The 22,279-nt window shown below is 40.9% G+C and overlaps 1 protein-coding gene across 1 annotated transcript in view; it reads left to right on the top strand.

Moving 5' to 3' along the window:
- Nucleotides 1-22,279, top strand: part of Stard7 (StAR related lipid transfer domain containing 7) — a 31,172-nt gene that overhangs the window by 602 nt on the left and 8,291 nt on the right. The window contains exons 2-6 of the mRNA XM_070013261.1: nucleotides 11,123-11,331; nucleotides 12,479-12,528; nucleotides 14,894-15,004; nucleotides 15,084-15,166; nucleotides 15,895-15,994. Coding sequence (XP_069869362.1) covers nucleotides 11,123-11,331; nucleotides 12,479-12,528; nucleotides 14,894-15,004; nucleotides 15,084-15,166; nucleotides 15,895-15,994 — 553 coding nt within the window. The remainder of the gene's footprint in view (nucleotides 1-11,122; nucleotides 11,332-12,478; nucleotides 12,529-14,893; nucleotides 15,005-15,083; nucleotides 15,167-15,894; nucleotides 15,995-22,279) is intronic.

Below are 22,279 nucleotides of genomic sequence, written 5' to 3' on the forward strand. Positions count from 1 at the left end.
GGACCACACTAAAGAAACATTGTAAAAATCACTACGATATGGAGACCTTTGATCCTCGTAATCTGTAGCAAATCCCCCAAAGTGCAAATTTAAAAATGGGGTTTAACCTTAACCTAAAGCTGTCATTCTTCAAAATGATTGCAATCCATATGGAACTCAGGCTCGGGAGAATGCCCAGATAAATCTCCGTCATTGTGACTTGTGTCTTGGCAGAATTAGGAAGCTGAGGGATTTGCCCCTGCTTGCACAAACCAGTAGTGCAGACATTTTAATTTGTACGGATTATGTCAGTCCTTTGACACTTTATAACTAATACTATCATTGGGCTCTTGAGTCACACTCATTACTACTAGTGTGCAAAGAAATCCAGTACCATTGATTTTTGATTAGAACTAGTTCTAAATCTGACAATAGTTTTTAGGTTTGTGTGTTCCTCACAATCACTCTGCTCCTAGCAAAATCTGATTTCCTGAACTAGGTTCACATGTCCATCCCTTTTCACTCCCTATCCCCATCCCCCAGCACTTGATATGTTCCACAGTCTGTTTATTCTACAGTACTTAACAGAGAGACAACCTGTTATTCTACATTTTTGGTAAGTGTAAAAGTGGAAATACAGCAATAAATTTTCCACCACAGATTGTTTGAAGAGGTGAATACCCAGATGCCAAGCAGCTATTTGTGCAGCACTAAATTGTGGGTAAAGTAAGTCTAGAAATACCTTTCCTAGCAGGAAAGATGACTTTTATTTATACAATTTAAAATCATAAACACAACCAACTTTATTCACAAATAGGAACAAACTGTTTTTCTTAGTTTTTTTTTTTTTTTTGGCCAGTCCTGTGGCTTGAACTTAGGGCCTGGGCACTATCCCTGAGCCTCTCTGTGCTTAAGGCTAGTGCTGTGCCACTTGAGTCACAGCACCACTTCTGCCTTTTTCTGTTTATCTGGTACTGAGGAATCAAACCCAGGGCTTCAGGCATGCTAGGCAAGCACTCTACCACTAAGCCACATTTTCAGTCTTTCTCTTAGTTCTTATTAGCATTCTGTTATTATTTTGTTCTACTAATTAAGTTTTTTTTTGTAAGTAATAAAAAATGAGGAGGAAACTTTTAAGAAAATCCCATTCACTGAGTTTTTATTGTTTGTTGATAACATACCTGTATGTAAGACTTGAAACAAATATCGTCAGTTGAGTATATTCAAGGGAAAGGAGAAAGATCAGAAAAAGGTCACAAAAAGATGACTTAGGTACAAAAGAGAAGGAAAGAGTTTTGGGAGTGTGTGTTAGAGTTGATGCTTAGGTAGATGACAATTTGTACACGCGTATTTACAAGTGACATATCCTGGAGCCTGTGGACAACAGCTTCATTTGAAAGAGCTGGAGGGGAAAGCCAGATAGGAACTAGTGTAGTAAACTATTGAGTACTGACTACCTACAGTGTCAGACAGATCCCACCAGTTGGTGTCCAAGCTGGGTAGTCTTCAGTTTCCTTCTGTGTGATCTGTCTTTGAGACTTGGTGTGGTTGAAACACTGCCTGAGTAGGATCTTTGGAATTTCAGGAGTTAAAAATGGAAGATTGCCAGTTTCTGGTGTCTCATGACTGTAATCCTAGCTACTCAGGAGGCTGAAATCTGAGGATCACAGTTAGAAGCCAGCCCAGGCAGGAAAATCCATGAGATTGTTATCTCCCGCTAACTACCAGCAAATCAGAAGTGTTTCTGTGGCTTAAAGTTGTAGAGCCCCAGTTTTGAGCAAAAAGAAAAAGCTCAAGGACAGTGCCTAGGCTCTGAGTTCAAGCCCCATGGCTGACAATAAAAAATAAAAAAAAATTTTCAGGAGTTTAGATGAAAGTATTCCATTTAGAATATGTATGGGATGGGATGGAAATTGAGCCCAGGGTCATCCGGTGGGTATGCCTTGAAATCACAATGCTGCTGCTGCTTTTTTTTGTTTTGTTTTTTGTTTTTGGTGTACTGGTTAACGAGTCTCTTGGATTTGTCTACCCAGACTGGTTATGAAACATGATCCTTAGACCTCAAGTCTCCTGAGTAGTTTGGATTATAAGATGTATGAGCCACTGGTGCCTACAGACATCTGGCACAAATGCTTTTAACCAGCCTTTTGATAGTTTTTGATTCTTATTGTCCAGTTCATGCTTGAATTCACCTTTTCATCTGCACCCCCCCACCTCCCCAGTCGGGCGTGGGGCTTGAACACTGGGCCTCGATGCTGTCCCTGAGCTCTTCAGTTCAAGGCCAGTGCTCTACCACTTGAGCCACAGTGTTACTTGTGGTTTTCTGGTGGTTAATTAGAGATCAGAGTCTTACGGAATTTCCTGCCTGGGCTGGCTTTGGACCTCAGATCTCAGCCTCCTTATTTTTTTCATGTGTTTTTAAGATTTGACTTTTTTTTTTTTTTTGGTCCGGTCGTGGGGCCTAAACTCTGGGCCTGGGCACTGTCCCTCAGCTCTTCAGCTCAAGGCTAGCGCTCTACCACTTGAGCCACAGCGCCACTTCCGGCTTTTTTCTTTTTGTTTTATGTGGTGCTGAGGAATCGAACCCAGGGCCTCATTCTTGCAAAGCAAGCACTGTACCACTGAGCCACCTTCCCAGCCCCCCCCCCTTTTTTTTAAGGTTTGTTACTTTAGTAAGTAAGCCAATGTAAGATACTGTATATATTTACTGTATATATATACTGTATATATATATATATTGCTGGGGCGATTACAGCTAGCTTGCTGTATAAGATTTTATTTGTTTTAGTGAGAGTTTTGGGTAGTTTCCAGAATAGAGCACAGTTGTGTCTCAGGTCAAGCACATTTCTTTCATGGTTGTTGGAAGAATATGATTGTCCCATGGCCCCTAAAAATCACAGCCTTTGGCTCATCTGTGTGGTTTCTGTATCAATTTGTCCAATATAAACTAATTCTCATAGTGTTACTATGTTTTGGTTTAATAGGGAAAAAATAGGGAAAGCAGCATATATTTTTCTTTCTCCTTTTTCTTTTCTTTGAAGGCAGGGTCTCACTATATATCCTAGTCCAAGCTAATCACCACCTGGTAAGTAACCCAGTACCAGCTGGACACTTAACTGGTGATGTTTTGGCCTAACTCCTCATATCTGTTCTACTACATCTGGACCATGTAGGTTTTTATTTTTTAAATGTTATTTGTGTTTCTATTCAGAATGAAAAAGAATCTTGTTATCTATCTTTTGGAGCTTACGAACATGCTACTGAGTAAGATCATACTAATCTTAAGCAGAGAAGTAACTTTAGCAAGTGATTTTGATTCACTGCTTGGGCCAGCTGCAGAAATCAGATCTTTTAAATACTTGCTCTAGTAGTCGTAGCCATTTGGCTTCAAATAAACAAACAAAATAACTTTGCTCTCTATTTTTGATGTTAGCTGGCATTCTGTAAACCTAGAACAAATCCACTGGAAAAATACAGAAGTAATTTTTTTTATTGCTTTGGAGCAGTAAAAAAAAAAATTACAGGAACAAAAAGAGGAAGGATATTAAGAAATACAAAAATCTAGGAGAAAATGTTCCATTAACATCCTCATTTTTTTAAAAAGTTACAGTTCATTGCTCTAGACATTTGAGTAAATAAGTGCCAGTAAAGCTTAATAAGGAAAAGCTGGCCATGTCCTATTTCTGTCACAATATGCTAAACTTTTCAGTATGTTATTAACTAGATAAATGGTCAATGGAAAATGCATTTGACATAAAGGCACTTTTTTTTAGAACAACATTAAAGGGACCTCAGTTTTTTGATTGTCTTATTTTACCACTAACTGGTTACCCCAAAGCTGCCATGAACTAGTTTATATCTTATTTCAAAATGAGTCCTAAATTTTATTTTATTTTATTTATTTTGGGGGGGGGGTCGTGGGGCCTGTATTCTGGGCCTGGGCGCTGTCCCTCAGCTCTTCAGCTCAAGGCTAGCACTCTACCACTTGAGCCACAGCACCACTTCCGGCTTTTTTCTTTTTTTGCTTATGTGGTGCTGAGGAATGGAACCCAGGGCCTCAGGCATGCAAGGCAAGTGCTCTACCACTGAGCCACCTTCCCAGCCCGAGTCCTAAATTTTAAAAGCTTTGATAGTACTTTGGAATTTGAATAGGACTTTCGTGAGATGAGGCAGTTATCTAAGTGTTGAATTTCCTAATTGCAGGGATAGCTTCGTCACAATCATTTTGGAGCCTTGTCTCACACTCCATGAAGAGGGCAGGTCTCTGGCTGAGTTAGGGAGTTAGGGGTTATGGTGTGTGTGTGTGTGTGTGTGTGTGTGTGTGTGTGTGTGTGTGTGTGTGTGTGTGTGTGTGTGTGTGTGTGTGTGTGTGTGTGTGTGTGTGTGTGTGTGTGTGTGTGTGTGTGTGTGTGTGTGTGTGTGTGTGTGTGTGTGTGTCTCTCTCTGGCTGAGTTAGGGGTTATGGTGTGTGTGTGTTTGTGTGTGTGTGTGTGTGTGTGTGTGTGTGTGTCTCTGGCTGAGTTAGGGGTTATGGTGTGTGTGTGTGTGTGTGTGTGTTTAGGAGAAACAAAGGTTTATTATTATTGATTGGAACAGCTAGGTCTTGGATAATCCAGATGACCCTTAGCAGAAGGCCATATGTCCTTATATCATAACTAGAGGCAGTTATGTTCAAGGAAGAGAGGGAACCATGCATGTGAATCTAGAGGACTGTGGTGACTGCCAAGATTTCTGGCTGGTAAATGAGGTAAAGTAATTTAACAAGACAGGGAAATAGGAAAAACAAAGGCTCATTAGGAAAGGGGAATAGATTTTTAGTAGACTGAAAGTGAGTTCTTTTTAGGATGAGAATGACTTGTTTACTGTGTTTCATTGTGTCTTTAGCCTTTCTCAAATATTGAAATAAGTTTCTGTTTGGAGAAAGGGAAGCCCAGGCTATCTTTCCTCCACCCCTTTACTATGACTTTGTTACTATTTTGGGAATAATCTCTTCTGTCCTTTTCTATTATTAACTAAGTCTCTTAGATATGACACTGATCCTGTCCAAACAAGATTCAGCATAGTAGGCTAAAGAGACAGATGTATCTATGTAGTATGTTTGATAGCATTTGTGTTTGGTGTATTGTCTGTTATTTAGTGTATGGAAATGAAGATTCTTCAAGGACTCTTAACTCTTGGGACAAAATTGCTGTATTGATAATTTACATTTTCATGAGGAAGTCTAGCTTCAGCCTTCATGTTGTGCTATTCAAAGAATGTCAGCTGGACATGGTTATGCATGTATGTTGCTCCAGCTTGGAGGGAGGGTATGCTGAAACTAAGTATGATGGCTTGAGCCTAGGAGTTAAGTGTCAGCAAAACCTATCTCAAAAATTAAAAAAAAATTTTTTTTTTTGCCTATAATTGTTAGTTTCTTAGGACCTTTTAAACCATGATTTTTTTTCCCACCAGTCCTGGTGCTTGAACATAGGGGCCTGGTCACTGTCCCTGAACTTCTTTTGCTCAAGGCTGGCTGGCACTCTACCACTTGAGCCACAGTACCACTCTGGCTTTTTTTTTGTTGTTGGTCATGGGGCTTGAACTCTGGGCCTGGACACTGTCCCTCAGCTCTTCAGCTCAAGGCTAGTGCTCTACCACTTGAGCCACAGCACCACTTCCAGCTTTTTCTGCTTATGTGGTACTGAGGAATTGAACCCAGGACCTCATGCATGCAAGGCAAGCACTATACTATTAGGTAACATTTTCAGCCCCCCATGATTCTTTTATAAGCTCCTGATCTTTTACTGGGGGAAACAGAGTCCTACCCCTTCTTCATTATTTAGTAAGAAAGACCTTCATCAGTGTTGCTTAATTATGAAGTGTTCTGTATTAGTCCTTAAAAATAGTTTTTGTTGTTGTTGTTGGTAGTAGGGCTTGAACTCTGGGCCTGGGCACTGTTCCTCAGCTCTTCATTTGAGCTGTAGTGCCACTTCTGGTGTTCTGGTGGTTAATTGGAGATAAAAGTCTCACAGATTTTCCTGCCCAGGCTGGTGTTGAACTGTAATCCTCAGATTTCCTGAGGATCCTGAGGATCCTCGATAGCTAGGATTACAGGCGTAAGCCACCTGCACCCTGCAAAAGTAGTATTAATTGATGCTACCCAAGACAATGTGTAGGTTTTTTTGCTTTTGCTTTCTGTTCTGTAAGATCTAATTGCTTGTCAAGTAAGGTTCCTTCAGTATTTCTGTACTTAGATATTTGTTGGGCCAGCCTTAGTCTTATTTTCCAACTTTTAATTTAAATTTAAAAAATGGTGAAACATATGGTATATAACATATGAGCACCGTTATATATTACAGACTGTGATAGACAATTTGCTCCAGGAAAGTTAGAATGAACTTGTGACTTTAAATGAGCATCATTATTCCACAATACTGTGAATTTCCGGAAATTAAGTAATCACTTAATCACGATCAAAAAAAAAAAAAAAAAAAAAAAAGAACCTTGGGGAAGGGAGGGAGGGAGGGGATGGTAGGGGGAAAACAATGGAGGGGGTAACAATGTTCAAGAGGAAGTGGAAGTGTACTCATTACCTCACTCATGTAACTGTAACCCTCTGTATAGTATCTCTACAATAAAAAAAAATTAAAAAAAAAAAAATGGTGAAACAGTTTGCATCAGGACATCATTATAAATTGTACTGGTAAAGGTTCTAGGTTACAAATAATAAAACTAATCTTGATTTTTTTTTTTTTTTTGGTCGGTCATGGGGCTTGAACTCTGGGCTTGGGCGCTGTCCCTGTGCACTTCAGCAGGCGAGCGCTCTGCCGCTTGAGCCACAGCACCATTTCTGGTTTTCTAGTGGTTTATTGGAGATAAGAGTCTCACAAGACTTTCCTGCAGTTCAGAGCCAGCCCAATTTGAACCGTGATCCTCAGATCTCAGCCTTCTGAGTAGCTAGGATTACAGGTGTGAGCCACCGGTGCCCGGCTAAAACTAATCTTGATTTTCTTGACCCAGAAAAAGTAACTCAGCTAATTTCTTGTTGGTGATGTCATTCAGAGCATTGATAAGAAGGCCAGGCTGGCCAAGAGAACAACCAAGGAATAATCTACTTACAGCAGCATAGCTAGTATTTTGTGTGTGTGTGTGTCTGTGTGTGTCTGTGTCAGGCATTATGTTTGCTAGGCAGAGCTGTGCTGCTGAGCCATGTCCCCAGTCGTCTGCTGGACTTAATTCCTCCAAAGTCATTGACAGTAATCTCCAAAAGATTCTGTGTTTTAGCTGGTGGTCTATGCCTTTAATCCTAGCTACTCAGGATACTGAGACCTAGAAGATTGAGATTCAAAGTCAGACCAGGCAGAAAACTTTGAGAATCTATATCCAGCAAAAATGTCAGATTGGAAGTGTGACTCAAGTTGTAGAACACCATCCATGATCAAGAAACCTGAGCAAGACCTCCACCCCCCCAAAAAAAAAAATCTATGTGCCTTTGTATTATTTCCTCAAATTTAAAATTCAGAACCCTTCCTGCAAGTTCTAACTTCATTGAAAAATAGGTGCTGGACTTTACTGCAATATTGGGAGGGGTCTGCTGCATCCACCTTTGCCCACTAGGAAGGGATTTCAGCTACAAAATCAAAATGATTTTGATTCCAGGCAAAATAATAAATACTTCTTTTGATAGATATTTTGATCTAAGTCCAAAGTGTAAAATTCAGTAAGTAGACATTCTGTAGCAGGAACTTTCCAGAAATATTGTCCTCATTTAAGGTAAATGCCTTATGTTAAAATCACACAGCTAGTTGGTAACAGACTAGACTCTCCATAATTTCTGGTTGCTCTGAAGTTTTTTGCTCATTTACTAATTTAGATTGAGACAGAGTCTTGCTATTTAGACCAAGCTACCCTAGAACTACTGGTTAGCTCAGGTTGGTTCCAAATTTATTATCCTCTCACCTCAACCACATAAACAGTGAAATTGCAGATGTGGGTCACCATGCTTCAATGAATTTTTGTCCTTTTCAGCAATATATTTATGTAATTGTTTTATTTGCTCAATTTTTTCAATAAATATTTGTTGAGTACTGTTTACTAGACACAAACTAGGAGCTGGAGTCACAATTAAGGAAGAGGTGATCTGGTGGGTAGTATATGCCACTGTAGTAATTTCAGCATTCAGGAAACCCTGTCTGAAAAAAAGAAAGTCATTCTGGATCATTAGGCAATTCATAATTTAGCAAGGAAGGCAAATGGTATAAGAAGTGTATCACCTGTATACATATATAAGTATATGTATATCTCACACACACACACACACACACACATATGTGTGTATTGGATGGCACCTGGGGTTTTAATTCAGGGCCTTGCACTTATTAGTAGATGTTCTTTACATATGAGCCACTCTCTGTTGGCTGTTTTCAAGATAGGGTCCAGCTTTATGCCTGCGTTAGCCTGGACTTCAGTCTTGTTGCTGGGATGACAAGTATGTACCATCAGGCCCCACATTGGTTGAGATATGTTGCTATAGAGTCTTACGCTTCTCTCCCCCGCCCCCCCCAGCTTGCCTTGAACTATGATCTTCAGATCTCTACCTTCTAAGTAGCTAAGATAATGTGTTTGAGCCACTACACCCATATATTATATATAATATGTATTACATACATTTATGTATATACATATGTACATGTGTATATATATGTTTCTATGTGGGATTAAAAATAAATGTAGCCAGGCATTGCTGGTTCATACTTGTAATCCTAGCTATTCAGGAGGCTGATATCTTGAGGATCTTGGTTTGAAGCTAGCCAGATCAGGAAAGTCCACGAGACTCTTTATCTCCAATTAACCACCAAAAAGATAGAAATGAGGTATGGCTCCAGTGGTAGAGCGCTGTTCTTGAGCGAAAAAGCTTAGGGACAGTGTCTAGGCTTTGAATGCAAGCTCCAGGAATGGCACAGAGATTCATACACATGCAAAATAAATGCAAATATTTAACTGCTTAAAAGTTACCTTTTGGTGTGTATGTACTTTATGTATGTATGCATGTATAGATGTATGTATGTATGTATGTGTGTGTATGTGTGTATGTGTGTATGTCAGCCATGGTGCTTGAACTCAGGGCCTGAGTGCTGCCCCTGAGCTTTTGTGCTCAAGGCTAGCAATCTACCACTTTAAGCCACAGCTCCACTGCTGGTTTTCTGGTGGCTAATTGAAGATGAGAGAGTCTCAAGGCCTTTTCTGTCTGGGCTGGCTTTGAGCTGCAATCCTCAGATCTCAGCCTCCTGAGTAGCTAGGATTACAGGCATGAGCCACCAGTGTGTAGTGCTTTTATATATGTTTTTAAAAAAATGTAATGAGTCCATTTCCTATCAAGCATTGTTGCCTCCTCCTTTGTTTTTCCCTACCATCCCTCCCCTCCGCCCCCCTCCCTGAGCCAGTTGTAAAGTTTGTTTTCAACATAGTGTCTTGTACATCTCATTGTTACAATGGGTCATCCTGTATCATTTTGTTATTTCTCTTATATGTGGTTTTGAAAGTTGAGAGAAGAAGGACATTTCAGTGTGTTAGTAAATGCAAGCCATGTTTTTTTGTTGTTTGTGTGTGTGTGTTCCTTTTTTTTTTTTTTTTTGGTGGTGCTGATCCTGGGGCCTAAGTACTGTCCCTGAGCTTTTGTGCTCAAGGCTAGTGCTCTACCACTTGAAACTCTAGGCTTTTTTGATAGAGAGGAACATCTCATGGGTTTTACTGCCGTAGCTTGCTTTGAATTGTGATCCTCATATCTTAGCCTCCTGATATAAGCCAGGATTATAGGTGTGAGTCACGACTACCAGCATTAAAAACTTTTAAGAATAAAGTGAATGTTACAAATACAGTTATATTTAAGAAATAAAAATTTTCCTCTTTACTCTTTTTTTTCATGTTTTACTGTATTTTTTTATTGTGAAAATACTGTACAGAGGGGTTACAATTACACGGGTAAGATAATGAGTACAATTCTTATCGAGCATTGTTGCTCCTCCCTTTGTTTCTCTTTCCCATCCCTTCCTATCTCCCCCCCCCCCCCGTACTCTTTATGATTTTTTTCTTTCCTAAATGCAACCATTATCTCAATTTGCTCATATCATCCCTATGTCTTTATACATACATTAGATATAATACAAAGTATGATACATAGTATTATTTTGCATGTTTTAGAACTTTATGTAATCCAAACAAACTGAATCTAATATGTTACATTAATAGAAGAAAAGGAAAAAGGCACATGATCATTTGAGATTTTACAGATTTAAAAATGATTTCAGGTGCTGATGGCTCATGCCTGTAATCCTGACTACTAAGAAGGCTGAGATCTGAGGATCTTCATTTGAAGCCAGCCTGAGCAGAAAAATCCTTAGACTCTAATTAGAGTGTAATCCTTAGACTCTCCAATTAGTGAGCAAAAAGCAGAGCTAGAGGTGTAGTTCAAATGGTGGAACACTAGCTATGAGCAAGCAAACTAAGCAAGAATAAGGCCATGAGTTCAAACTTTGGTCCTGGCCCAAAAGGAGGAGTAAGAGGAGGGAGAGGGGAAAAGGTAGAAGAGAAGAAAAAGAAGAGAAGGAAGAGGAGGAGAAGGAGGAGGAGGAGGAGGAGGAGGAGGAGGAACAAATGGAGATTAGTTGAGTTATTTATTTTTATTTTTTTATTGTCAAGGTGATATACCAGAGGGGTTATAGTTACGTAAGTAAGGTAGTGAGTACATTTTCTTTGTCCAACTTGTTACCCCCTCCCTAATTTTTTTCCTACTTTCCCTCCCCCCAACTTCCCCTCCCCCAGTTGTACAGATCATTTCCAACATATTGTTTTGTGAGTATCACTGTTGCACTGGTTCCTCCTTTGTCCTTTGTCTCTCAGGTAATTTACTTTAATTAATTAGTGTTGGAGCTGTGTGTGGCTTAATTGGTGGAGAGCTTGCCTAGCACACGCCTAGCATTGAGTTCAATCCTCAGTAATGCTCAGTTCAATGTGTGTTGGATTAGGATTCAAACTTGGAAACTGAGTTTTCACTTAACACAATATATTCTCTCTTAAAACGACATTGTTTGCAGGTCTTTGGGTGGACATCTCATTCCATAGGAATGACTAATTGCCTATACCATGCCTGTTTTTGTCTTTCTAGATCCATTAATGAAATGAAACGGTTGGAGGAAATGTCAAGCATATTTCAGAGCTCTGGAGTCGAGCATCACCCTCCAGAATCAAAATCCCAAACAGAAGGGAATGAAGATTTAAAGGACAAAGAGGAACCATGGGAAATGGTGATGGATAAAAAACATTTTAAACTGTGGCGGCGCCCAATTATAGGCACCCACCTTTACCAGTACCGAGGTGAGCCAAGTTTGCTTGCCTTTTATGTGTGTTCCATGGCTGATGATGAGCACTTCTGTTTCTCATAATTCCTGAAACTGTTTGGTTCTGTCCATTTCTCAGGGGGAAAAAATTGTGTGTGTGTGCTGTTACTGTGGCTTGAACTTGGCCTGGTCAGTGTCCCTGAGCTTTTTTTGCTCAAAGCTAGTAGTCTACCCTTTGAGCCACAGCTCCATGTCCAGGTTTTTGGTGATTACTTGGAGATAAGAGTCTCACAGACTTGTCCTACATGGGCTGGCTTTGAACCTCAGTCATCAGATCTCAACCTCTTGACTAGCTAGGATTACAGCTACAAGCCACTGGCTTTTTTGGCTTTGTTGGCTTTTTTACTCATGGCTAGCACTCTACCACTTGAGCCATACCTCCAATTTTATTTATTTGTTTGTTTGTTTGGGTCTGGTCGGGGGGCCTGAACTCTGGGCCTGGGTGCTGTCCCTCAGCTCTTCAGCTCAAGGCTAGCGCTGTATCACTTGAGCCACAGCGCCACTTCCAGCTTTTTTTTTTCTTTTTGCTTATGTGGTGCTGAGGAATTGAACCCAGGGCCTCAAGCATGCAAGGCAAGCACTCTACCACTGAGCCACCTTCACAGCCCCATACCTCCAATTTTAACTTGAGATAAAAGGCTCTGATTTGTCTGTCCAGGTTAGCTTTGAACCTAAATTCTCATAGCTAATTTTTTTTTGGGGGTCTGGTCTTGGGACCTGAACTCTGGGCCTGGGCGCTGTCCCTCAGCTCTTCAGCTCAAGGCTAGTGCTCTACCACTTGAGCCACAGCGCCACTTCCGGCTTTTTTCTTTTTGCTTATGTGGTGCTGAGGAATCGAACCCAGGGCCTCTGGCATGCAAGGCAAGCGCTCTACCACTGAACCACCTTCCCAGCCCATCATAGCTAATGTTAATAATAGATGTGAGCCATTAAGTACTTGGTTTGTCATGTTTTTATTTATTTATTTTTATTTTTCTATCCCAGATGATAAGTTTCTCAGTGACTCTCTGGCTAGAAGTAATGTTAATCTTGCTTTTCTGTCCGAGCATGATTTTCTAGTTTGTCACCCTCTTAACATCTAGAGTCAAAAGGCAAGTGTCTCTTATTCTTTCTTGTTATTCTAGTTTTTGGAACCTATACAGATGTGACACCTCGGCAGTTCTTCAATGTTCAGGTAAGTTAATTTTTCCTCTCCATATTTATAGCTTCCTAGTACATCAGTCACCATTGTCCACATGTTTTTATTTCTTACTCAGAGCACATAGCATCTAAGTAATTACCACCACCACCTCCCCCCCCTCGCCACATTGTAAGGCTTGAACTCAGGACCTGGGCACTGTCTCTGAACTCATTTGCTCAAGGCTACCACTGTACCACTTTGAGCCATAGCTCCACTTCTGTTTTTTGAGCAATTAATTGGAGATGAGAGTCTACCTGAGCTGGCTTTGAACCTCAAACCTTAGATCTCAGCCTCCTAAGTAGTTAGGATTACAAGGATGAGCCACTAGTGATCAGCTTTGGGTAAACATTTGACTTAGATTTTTTTTTTTATCTGTTCTGTGAGGATGAGATATTCTGCCTACCATCTCCCACTTCCAGCTATTGAGAAGATCAAATTGAAAGATTCTAATGCTTTAATATATTTATAAGTCTGTTTTTCCCCTGAACAATTCAAGGGCAGCTTACAGAAAGCATAGTCATTTATTCTTAAATCCCCCAATGTATATTTCTTAAAACTGTGCATAATTTTTTTTTTTGTGTTTCTTTGTATGTGTGTCAGCATTAGCCTTTGAACTTATGGTTTCATCTATCATGGCTAGTGTTCTACTACTTAAGACATGTCTCTAGCTTGTATTTTTTTTTTATTTTTTTAATTTTTTTGGGTCCGGTCGTGGGGCCTAAACTCTGGACCTGGGAGCTGTCCCTCAGCTCTTCAGCTCAAGGCTAGCACTCTACCACTTGAGCCACAGCGCCACTTCCAGCTTTTTTCTTTTTGCTTATGTGGTGCTGAGGAATTGAACCCAAGGCCTCATACATGCAAGGCAAGCACTCTACCACTGAGCCACCTTGCCAGCCCCTCTAGCTTGTATTTTTCTTGCTTGTTTTGGAGATGGAATCTTGCCAATTTTTCTGCCCAGACTGGCTTCAAACTGATTCTCCAGCTGGGCACAGGTGGCACATGCCTGTAATCCTAGCTACTCAGGAGGTTGAGATCTGAGGATTGCGGTTCAAAGCCAGTCTGGGCAAGAAAGTCTGTGAGACTCCAATAAGCCACTCAGAAAACCAGAAGTGGTGCTGTGGCTCAAGTGGTAGAGTGTTAGCCTTGAGCTGAAGAGCTGAGGGACAGCGCCCAGGCCCAGAGTTCAAGCCCCACAACTGACACAAAAACCCCTCAGATTCCTAATGAACTAGGATTACAGACTCCTGGCTTGCTAAACATTTCAATATGATCTAGATTAACAGTTGACCCAGTAATGTCCTTTATAGAATTTTCCTCTTCAACCCAGTTAGGATTCCATTTAGTTACCATGTCTCCTGAACTTCTTTTAGTTTCGAGCATTTCTCTGATGAAGGTGTTTATTTAGTAAAGGTGCTGAGTATTTGTTGGAGTGGGAGGATGCTTAAAGTGAAAGTGAGAAGAGAGTGAGGACCACCTAGAATTCTACATAGAAACTTTGCTTCCTGGTGTTTCCATTTGTTTTGCCAAACTATTTAACAAGTTATTGTAACACCTCCTAGTAATAAGCCAGTGCATTTTCACCTAGGTCCTGGATTTCTGTCAATTTGTGTTGTATTTTTGTTGGTTTTCTGTGTATAATATGTCTGTCTTTCGCAATACCTTAGTTAATAGAGATACCATCCCTTCCTTCTACCTTCTTTTCCCTTTACTTCAATGTAGTAGATAGAACTCAGGGTCTTGCACATGTAGGACAAGTACTTTACCACAGAGCGACATATCCAGACCTGTGTGTGTTTTTTTTCTTTTTGTTTGCTTTTAGACCTTGTTTATTTTGACACAAGGTCACCCTATGTTACCCAGGTAGCTTGAAATTAAGATGTTCTTACCTCACTCTGAGTGTTGGGGTTACATACATGAGCTACTACCTCCCCTCCTTGGCTGCCTTAAAAAATTTTTTTTTGCTGGTCCTGGGGCTTAAACTCAGGACCTGGGTGCTGTCCCTGAGCTTTTGTGCTCAAGGCTAGTACTCTGCCACTTTTGGCTTTTTGATAGTTAATTGGATGTAAAAGTCTTAGGGACTTTCCTGCCCAAGCTGGCTTTGAACTTAGATCTCAGCCTCCTCAGTAGCTAGGATTACAGGTGTGAGCCATTGGTGCTTGGCTTCTAACTTCTCTGTACAATACTTTAATAATAATAAAATTACATATATATATTTAAAGCATAGCTATGCCTTTTACACTTTTATATGTAGGTCAGATCACTATTTCCTCACAAAGGTTCTGAATCAAAGTTCCAAGCTCCTGGAAAAGGCTGCATTTAAATTTTGTATCTTCTTGTTTCATAATCTTCTCTTTTGCAGCTGGACACAGAGTATAGAAAAAAGTGGGATGCTCTGGTGATCAAGCTGGAGGTGATTGAGAGGGACGTGGTTAGTGGTTCTGAGGTTCTTCACTGGGTAACCCATTTCCCTGTGAGTATTCTTATTTGTGGGTTTACTTCTATCAAGTCCATGTGGTACACATCACTAATCCTGTCCCTTCATTTCTTAGTATCCGATGTACTCTCGGGATTATGTTTATGTTCGGCGATACAGTGTGGATCAAGAGAACAATGTGATGGTGTTGGTGTCTCGGTATGTATAGTTGTATGGCTCTTGCCAAGTTCCCCTTAGCTGTGCCTTTCTTTCACTCATTGGACTGTATATGCTATGGTATTGTCAGCACACCTGGAAATTTTCCAGGGAGGTTTTCTAGCAGCCAATTGCCCCATCCATCCCAGCTGGAAGAGAAGTGGGCTGTGACTGGTTAGGAAGACTGAAAGGATACAAGATCTTAATTTAAAAAGAAGTGCTACATAGTGAGCTGTACATTGCCAATAGTAAAGGGAACTACCTCATTTTTCACAACTTAGTTTGTAATTTTTAAAAAAAAATTTCATTTGGCCAGGAACTGGTGGTTCACCCTGTAATCCTAGCCTCTCAGGAGGCTGAGATCTGAGGATCGTGGTTCAAAGCCAGCCCGGACAGGAAAGACCATGAGACTCCTATCTCCAATAAACCACCAGAAAACCAGAAGTGGCGCTGTGGCTCAAGTGGTAGAGTGCTCGCCTTCAGCTGAAGAGCTGAGGGACAACACTCAGGCCCCCACGACCGACAAAGAAAAAAAAAATTCAGTTGTACATATATGTTTTTTGCTCAGAATAACCCTGTCTATTGTCTTCTCTTTCCTTGCGTAGTTTGTAATATTCATCTTAGTGATCCATCTGTTTTGTTTTGTAAAGCAGAACCAGCTTCTTAGGTCCTCTCTTTGACCTTAGCTTTGGTTGGCTTACATTTGGGTTTTTTCACCTTCCACCTTGCAGTGCTGTACAACATCCCAGTGTGCCAGAGTCTCCAGAATTTGTGAGGGTCAGATCCTATGAATCCCAAATGGTTATCCGTCCCCACAAGTCATTTGATGAGGTGAGTTTTACTTCTCCCAAGAAATAATGTCTTGATTTTAGAATTTTCTTTCTCTGAACCTAGGGTAGGGGATAAATTACTGGAGGGCAGTAATTCTCAAACTTGGCATGCACCAGAGTCCTCTGGAGCTTATTAAAGTACATTGCTGGGGCCTAGCCTTAGCATGGCTCCAGAATTTACCCTTGGGGAAAATTACTATGGCTAGGCTCAGGTTTTTTATCTGCGAGCCATCTTTTGGAGACTGCTTCTTCAACGACCACTTTAGGATGATACAAATGGAAAATTACCAAAGTCAAAGTAATGATAATTTGTGGGCTGCCTTTTATCTGAGAGATAGTTAAGAGAAGATAATTTTGTGTATATCAGCTGCTTTCTTCAGGAAATAGAATGAACATGTCACCTGGTAGGCAAAGTGCTAAAAACAGTACTGTATTCCTGCTTCCTTGGCAGTAAAATAGAAGAGCTAGACTAAAGCTCTCACTATTTGAAAATTCTGTGACTTCTTAGAATAGTGGAATGTCTTTTTTTGTTTTTGTTTTAAGACCGGTTTCAGAATGTACCTTGGCCTGGATTCAAATTTTCAATCTTCCTCTTCTGCTTTATCCATCCAAGTTCTGGAATTATAGATGTACCACCATGCCCAACTTTCTTTATTTAAAAAAAAAAAAGTTTCTGGTGAGTGAGTATATATACCAGTGCCAGTAGTTGCTGACTTTAGTTGTGTTTTGCTTTGTAATGGCTTGGTTTTTCCTTACTGCTTTTGTTTTAGAGTTATGTGGACTCTGTGTGTAGGGGTGAGGGGGAGTTACTCAGTATCTTGAGCTTTCTAGTCAGGAGCTCTGCTACCTGAGCACATGCATGTCCACAGCCTTTTTTGGTTTCAGTTAAATAGGGTCTGGAGTCAGCTTTGGACCTCTGTCTTCTTACTACTCTTGTGGAGCTGAGAGCACAAGTATGTGCTACCACATTCAGGTTATTGATTGAAACTGGTCTTGCTAACCTTTTTTTTTTTTTTGGGTTGGTTGGTTGTGGGGCCTGAACTCTGGGCCTGGGCACTGTCCCTCAGCTCTTCAGCTCAAGGCTAGCGCTCTACCATTTGAGTCACAGTACCACTTCTGGCTTTTTCTGCTTTTGTGGTGCTGAGTAATTGAACCCAGGTCCTCATGCATACAGGGCAAGCACTCTACCACTGAGCCATCTTCCCAGCCCCCTTGCTAACGTTTTGCTTGGGCTAGTTCTGAACTACAGTCCTCTGGACATCCACTTGCCTCCTAAGTAGTTACTATATGAGCCTTTGCAGCTGGCTGATTCTGTTTATTCCTATTCTTCTCAAGTTGTTTAATTTATACTATAAAGATTATTTTACTGTAACAGACAATGGTTAACCTTAGCATACTGATTTCTTTTTTTTTTTTTTTTTTTTTTTTTGTCGGTCGTGGGGCTTGAACTCTGGGCCTGGGCGCTGTCCCTCAGCTCTTCAGCTCAAGGCAAGCGCTCTACCACTTGAGCTACAGCGCCACTTCCGGTTTTCTGGTGGTTTATTGGAGATAGGAGTCTCACGGTCTCTCCTGCCCTGGCTGGCTTTGAACCGCGATCCTCAGATCTCAGCCTCCTGAGTAGCTAGGATTACAGGCGTGAGCCACCAGCGCCCGGCTAGCATACTGATTTCTTAACTGGAAGATGTGTGTATTTTCTGTGCTTTTTTTTGGGAGGGTGGCGTGGGGGTTGGTTGTGGGGCATGAACTCTGTGCTTGGGCGCTGTCTTGAGCTCTTCAGTTCAAGGCGAGCATTCTACCACTTGAGAGTCTCATAGACTTTCCTGATGGGGCTGGCTTTGAACTGCGATCTGAACCATGATCCTGAGATCTGAGCCTCCTGAGTAACTAGGATTACATGCATGAGCCACCTGTACCCGGCTTTCTGTGTTTTTGTTTTTGTTTTTTAATGCCAGTCCTGGGGCTTGAACTCAGGGCCTGGGTACTGTGGCTGAGCCAATCTGTGCTCCAGGCTAGCACTCTACCACTTGAGCCACAGTGCTACTTCTAGCTTTTTCTGTTTATATGGTACTGAGGAATTGAACCCAGGGCATCATGCATGCTAGGCAAGCACTCTACCACTAAGCCACATTCTCAGCCCTTCCTGTGCTATTTTTAAATCAGTATTCTTTGACTTACAAGTTGCTACTTCTTAGTTGGAGAACTAATTAGAGAATAATTATCAGTTTTATTATTTATTTATTTATTTTAAATTCTTGGTGACAGTTTTACCTCTGGGCCTGGGTGCTGTCCTGTGCCTTTTTTCCCAAGGCTAGCACTCTACCACACTAGCTACAGCTCTGTGTCTGGCTTTTTTGCTGATTAATTGCAGATAAGAGTCTCATGGACTTTCCTGCCTGAACTGGTTTTGAACCTCGATCTTCAGATCTTAGCCTTTTGAGTAGGTAGGATTATTATAGATGTGAGCCAGTGGTGCCTGGCTATGCTTAGTTTTGCTTTTTTTGTTTTGTTTTGTTTTGTTTTGTTTCCTTTCCTTCATTCTGGCGCTTGAACTCAGGGCTTGGGCACTGTCGTTAAACTTCTTTTGCTCAAGAGTAGTGCTCTAACACTTGAGCAACAGACCCACTATGGCTTTTTTAGTAATTTATTGGAGATAAAAGTCTCATGGACTTTTATCTTGAGCTGGCTTCAAATCACAATCCTTAAATCTCATCCTGCAGAGTATCTAGGATTATAGATGTGAGCCACTGGTGCCTGGCTATGCTTAGGTTTTGTTTTTTTTTTTTTTTTGGGTCCAGTAGTGGGCCTGAACTCTGAGCCTGGGTGCTGTTTCTCAGCTCTTCAGCTCAAGGCTAGCGCTCTACCACTTGAGCCACAGCACCACTTCCGGCTTTTTTCTTTTTGCTTATATGGTGCTGAGGAATTGAACCCAGGGCCTCAAGCATGCAAGGCAAGCACTCTACCACTGAGCCACCTTCCCAGCCCAGTTTTTGTTTTTGTTTTTGTTTTTTAAAGAAACAATAGGAATGAGTATAAGCATATTTCATGTAACTTTTGGTTGATTGCATATGTGGCTGTGAAACAAAGGGAGAGAAAATTTGGTTGCATTATAAAAAGAATTATTTACAGTGGGCTATAGCTAAAAATATTTGAAATTTTTCTTGCTTTAAAAGACAGAAAAGGAGGGCTGGGAAGGTGGCTTAGTGGTAGAGGGCTTGCCTGGCATGCATGAGGCCCTGGATTCAATTCCTCAGCACCACATAAACAGAAAAGGCTGGAAGTGGCACTGTGGCTCAAGTGGCACAGTCCTAGCCTTGAGCTGAAGGGCTGAGGGACAGCGCCCAGACTCAGAGTTTAGGCCCCACAACTGGCCAAAGGGGGTGGGGGGGGAGATAGAAAAGGAGCTACTGAGGAGGTTGAGATCTGAGGATTGTGGTTCAGAGCCAGCCCAGGCAAGAAAGTCCCTGAGACTCTTATCTCCAATTAAAAAAAAAAAAATCCACCAGAAAACTGGAAGTGGCACTGTGGCTTAAGTGGAAGAGTCTTGCCTTGAGCAGAATTGCTCAGGGATAGTGCCCAGGCCCAACCAGAAAAACCCACAAAAAACAAAAAAACAGGTAGCTCAGTTTGTATTTGACAGATGGAAAGTAGATCCTTTAGCCAAGGTAAGGTGTTGTGTTCAACTGACTTTTTATTAATGGAAAATTTAAGACATATACAAATGATACTGATGTAGAAATAACGGCATAATGAATGTTTTCCCAGCTTCAACACTTAACCAGCTCGTGATCAGACTCGTATTATCTGCACCCCTTGTACTTTTCTTTCTCATTTGGTACCCTTTCAATTTTTCTCATTTTTCCTCATATATAATATGAGAAAAATATAGTTTTTTTTTCAGTACTGGGATTTGAACTCAGGGCTTTGCTATTGCTAGGCTAACAACTTATCACTTGAGCCACTTCTCCAGGCTAGTCCTCCTCCTGGTTACTTTAAAACAAATTCTAGTTTTACTATAGAAGATAGTATAAATATTTTAATACTCTAGAGATTCTATAGGTATTTTAATATTTTTAAAATAATACTTTGATTATATTTTCATAATTATGGCTAAAATAATCAACAGTTATACCTAATATAAAATATCTAATGAGTGTTTAAATTTTCTATTGCTCTTGATCTATTCTTTAAAAATTTTATTTTGTTTCAATTAGTCTTTAGCCTATTTGAATCAAAATCCAAATAGAACTATACATTGAAATTCATTCACTGTTTCTTGAGTCTCTTGAAATGAGTGTAATTCCTCCTTCCTTTTGTGTTGGATTTGTGTTGGTTGAAGAAGCAGCCTTCTTAGTCCTGGGCTTGCTTGACCTATTAATTATTTTATTACAGACTCATTACCTACAGAGTCTGGAGTGTCATTTACCATGGTCTTCTCTTTCTCCTGTCTTTTTATGGATATTGAGGCTTCAACAGATTTAATAGTTTGTTATTCTTGGTAAGGTCACTTTATCTCTCTCTCTCTCTGTGTCTGTCTGTCTGTCTATCTGTCTATGACACTGATCACTGGGCTTGAGCTCAGGGCATGAGCTCGGTCCTTGAGTTCCTTTTGCTCAAGGCTAGTGCTCTACCTCTTGAGCCACAGAGCCACAGTGCCAGTTCTGGCCTTACCTGAGTAGTTTATTGGAGATAAGGGTCTTTCAGACTTTCCTGCCCAGGCTGGCTTTGAATTGGGATCCTCAGATCTCAGTCTCCTGAGTAGCAAGGATTACAGTTGTGAGCCACCAATACCCAGCTTCACTTACTTATTTTTGTGCTGGTCCTGGGTCTTGAACTCAGGGACTGATGCTTTGTTTTTTTGTTTTTGTTTTTGTATTTAATTGGAGATAAGAGTCTCAGTGAGCCAGGTGCTGGTGGCTCATGCCATTAACCACCAGAAAACCAGAAGTGGGGCTGTAGTTCACATGGTAGAGTGCTACCCTTGAGCAAAAGAGCTCAGGGATAGATGGGGCTGGGAAGGTGGCTCAGTTGTAGAGTGGGTGCCTTGCATGCATGAGGCCCTGGGTTAGATTCTTCAGTGCCACATAAGTAGAAAAAGCAGGAAGTGGTGCTGTGGCTCAAGTGGTAGGGCCACTATCCTTGACCTGAAGAGCTGAGGGACAGTGTCCAGGCCCAGAGTTCAGGCCCCACTACTGGTGGCCAAAAAAACCCAACAACTCAGGGACATGGCCAGGCCCTGAGTTCAAGTCCTACAACCCACCAAAAAAAAGTCCCACAGACTTTATTGCTTGGGCTGTCTATGAACCATGAGCCTCAGATCTCAACCTCCTGAGTAGCTAGGTTACAGGCATAAGCCACCAGCACCTGGCAGTAAGACCACTTTGTTACAAGACAGATAACATGTTTGGGTTGGCCTTTTGTGAGTTTAGAGGCTATTTCTTTTTTGTGTGCTGAACTGTTGGCCTCTTGTTCCTGTTTAACTTTTTTGTTCAAGTCAAGGCCTGTACTTTTGGCTTTTTGCTGGATATAGGAGGTAAGAATTTTGCTTATTTAGCTGCCTAGGCTGACTTAAAATTGAGCCACCAGTGCCTAGCTTAGGTTTAGAAAGTACCAGTAATTACTCCTTATTTCACAAGGGGTTATAGAATGTTGATTTTGTAAATTTTTTATTTTTCTTTATTAGCTGAAATACCTCAGATAAAAACTTCCCATCAATATTTTGTTTTCCTATAGTTCATATGGGAAAAGAGAAATGCTTGGCTATTTTATCTATCTATCTATCTGTCTGTCTGTCTGTCTGTCTGTCTGTCTGTCTGTCTATCTATTTATCTATCTATTTTGGTTGGTCGTGGGACCTGAACTCTGGGCCTGGGCACTCTTCCTCAGCTCTTCAGATCAAGGCTAGTGCTCTACCACTTGAGCCACAACAACACTTCCGGCTTTTTCTGCTTATGTGGTACTGAGGAATTGAACCCAGGGCCTCATGCATGTGAGGCAAGCACTCTACCACTGAGCCGCCTTCCCAGCCCTTAATTTTTTTTTTTTATTTACTAGTTTGAATTGGTTCCGCAATTGGAAATCAACAAATATAAGGTTTTATTTGAGAAGTATCTATAGAAGTCTATAGGTGTGGCTCAAGTGATAGAGTATTTGAAGCCCTGAGTTCAAACCCCAGTACTGCCAAAAGGAGGGGGGAAAAAAGAAACAAAAAGCAAAAACAAGGCTGAAGTCTTGTTTTATATGCTTATAATTTCTAGCTACTCAGAAGACTGAGATCCAGAGAACCATA

The sequence above is a fragment of the Dipodomys merriami genome, unplaced genomic scaffold (assembly GCF_024711535.1).
Source record: "Dipodomys merriami isolate MVZ:Mamm:240054 unplaced genomic scaffold, mDipMer1.0.p SCAF_90, whole genome shotgun sequence".
Taxonomy (NCBI): Eukaryota; Metazoa; Chordata; class Mammalia; order Rodentia; family Heteromyidae; genus Dipodomys; species Dipodomys merriami.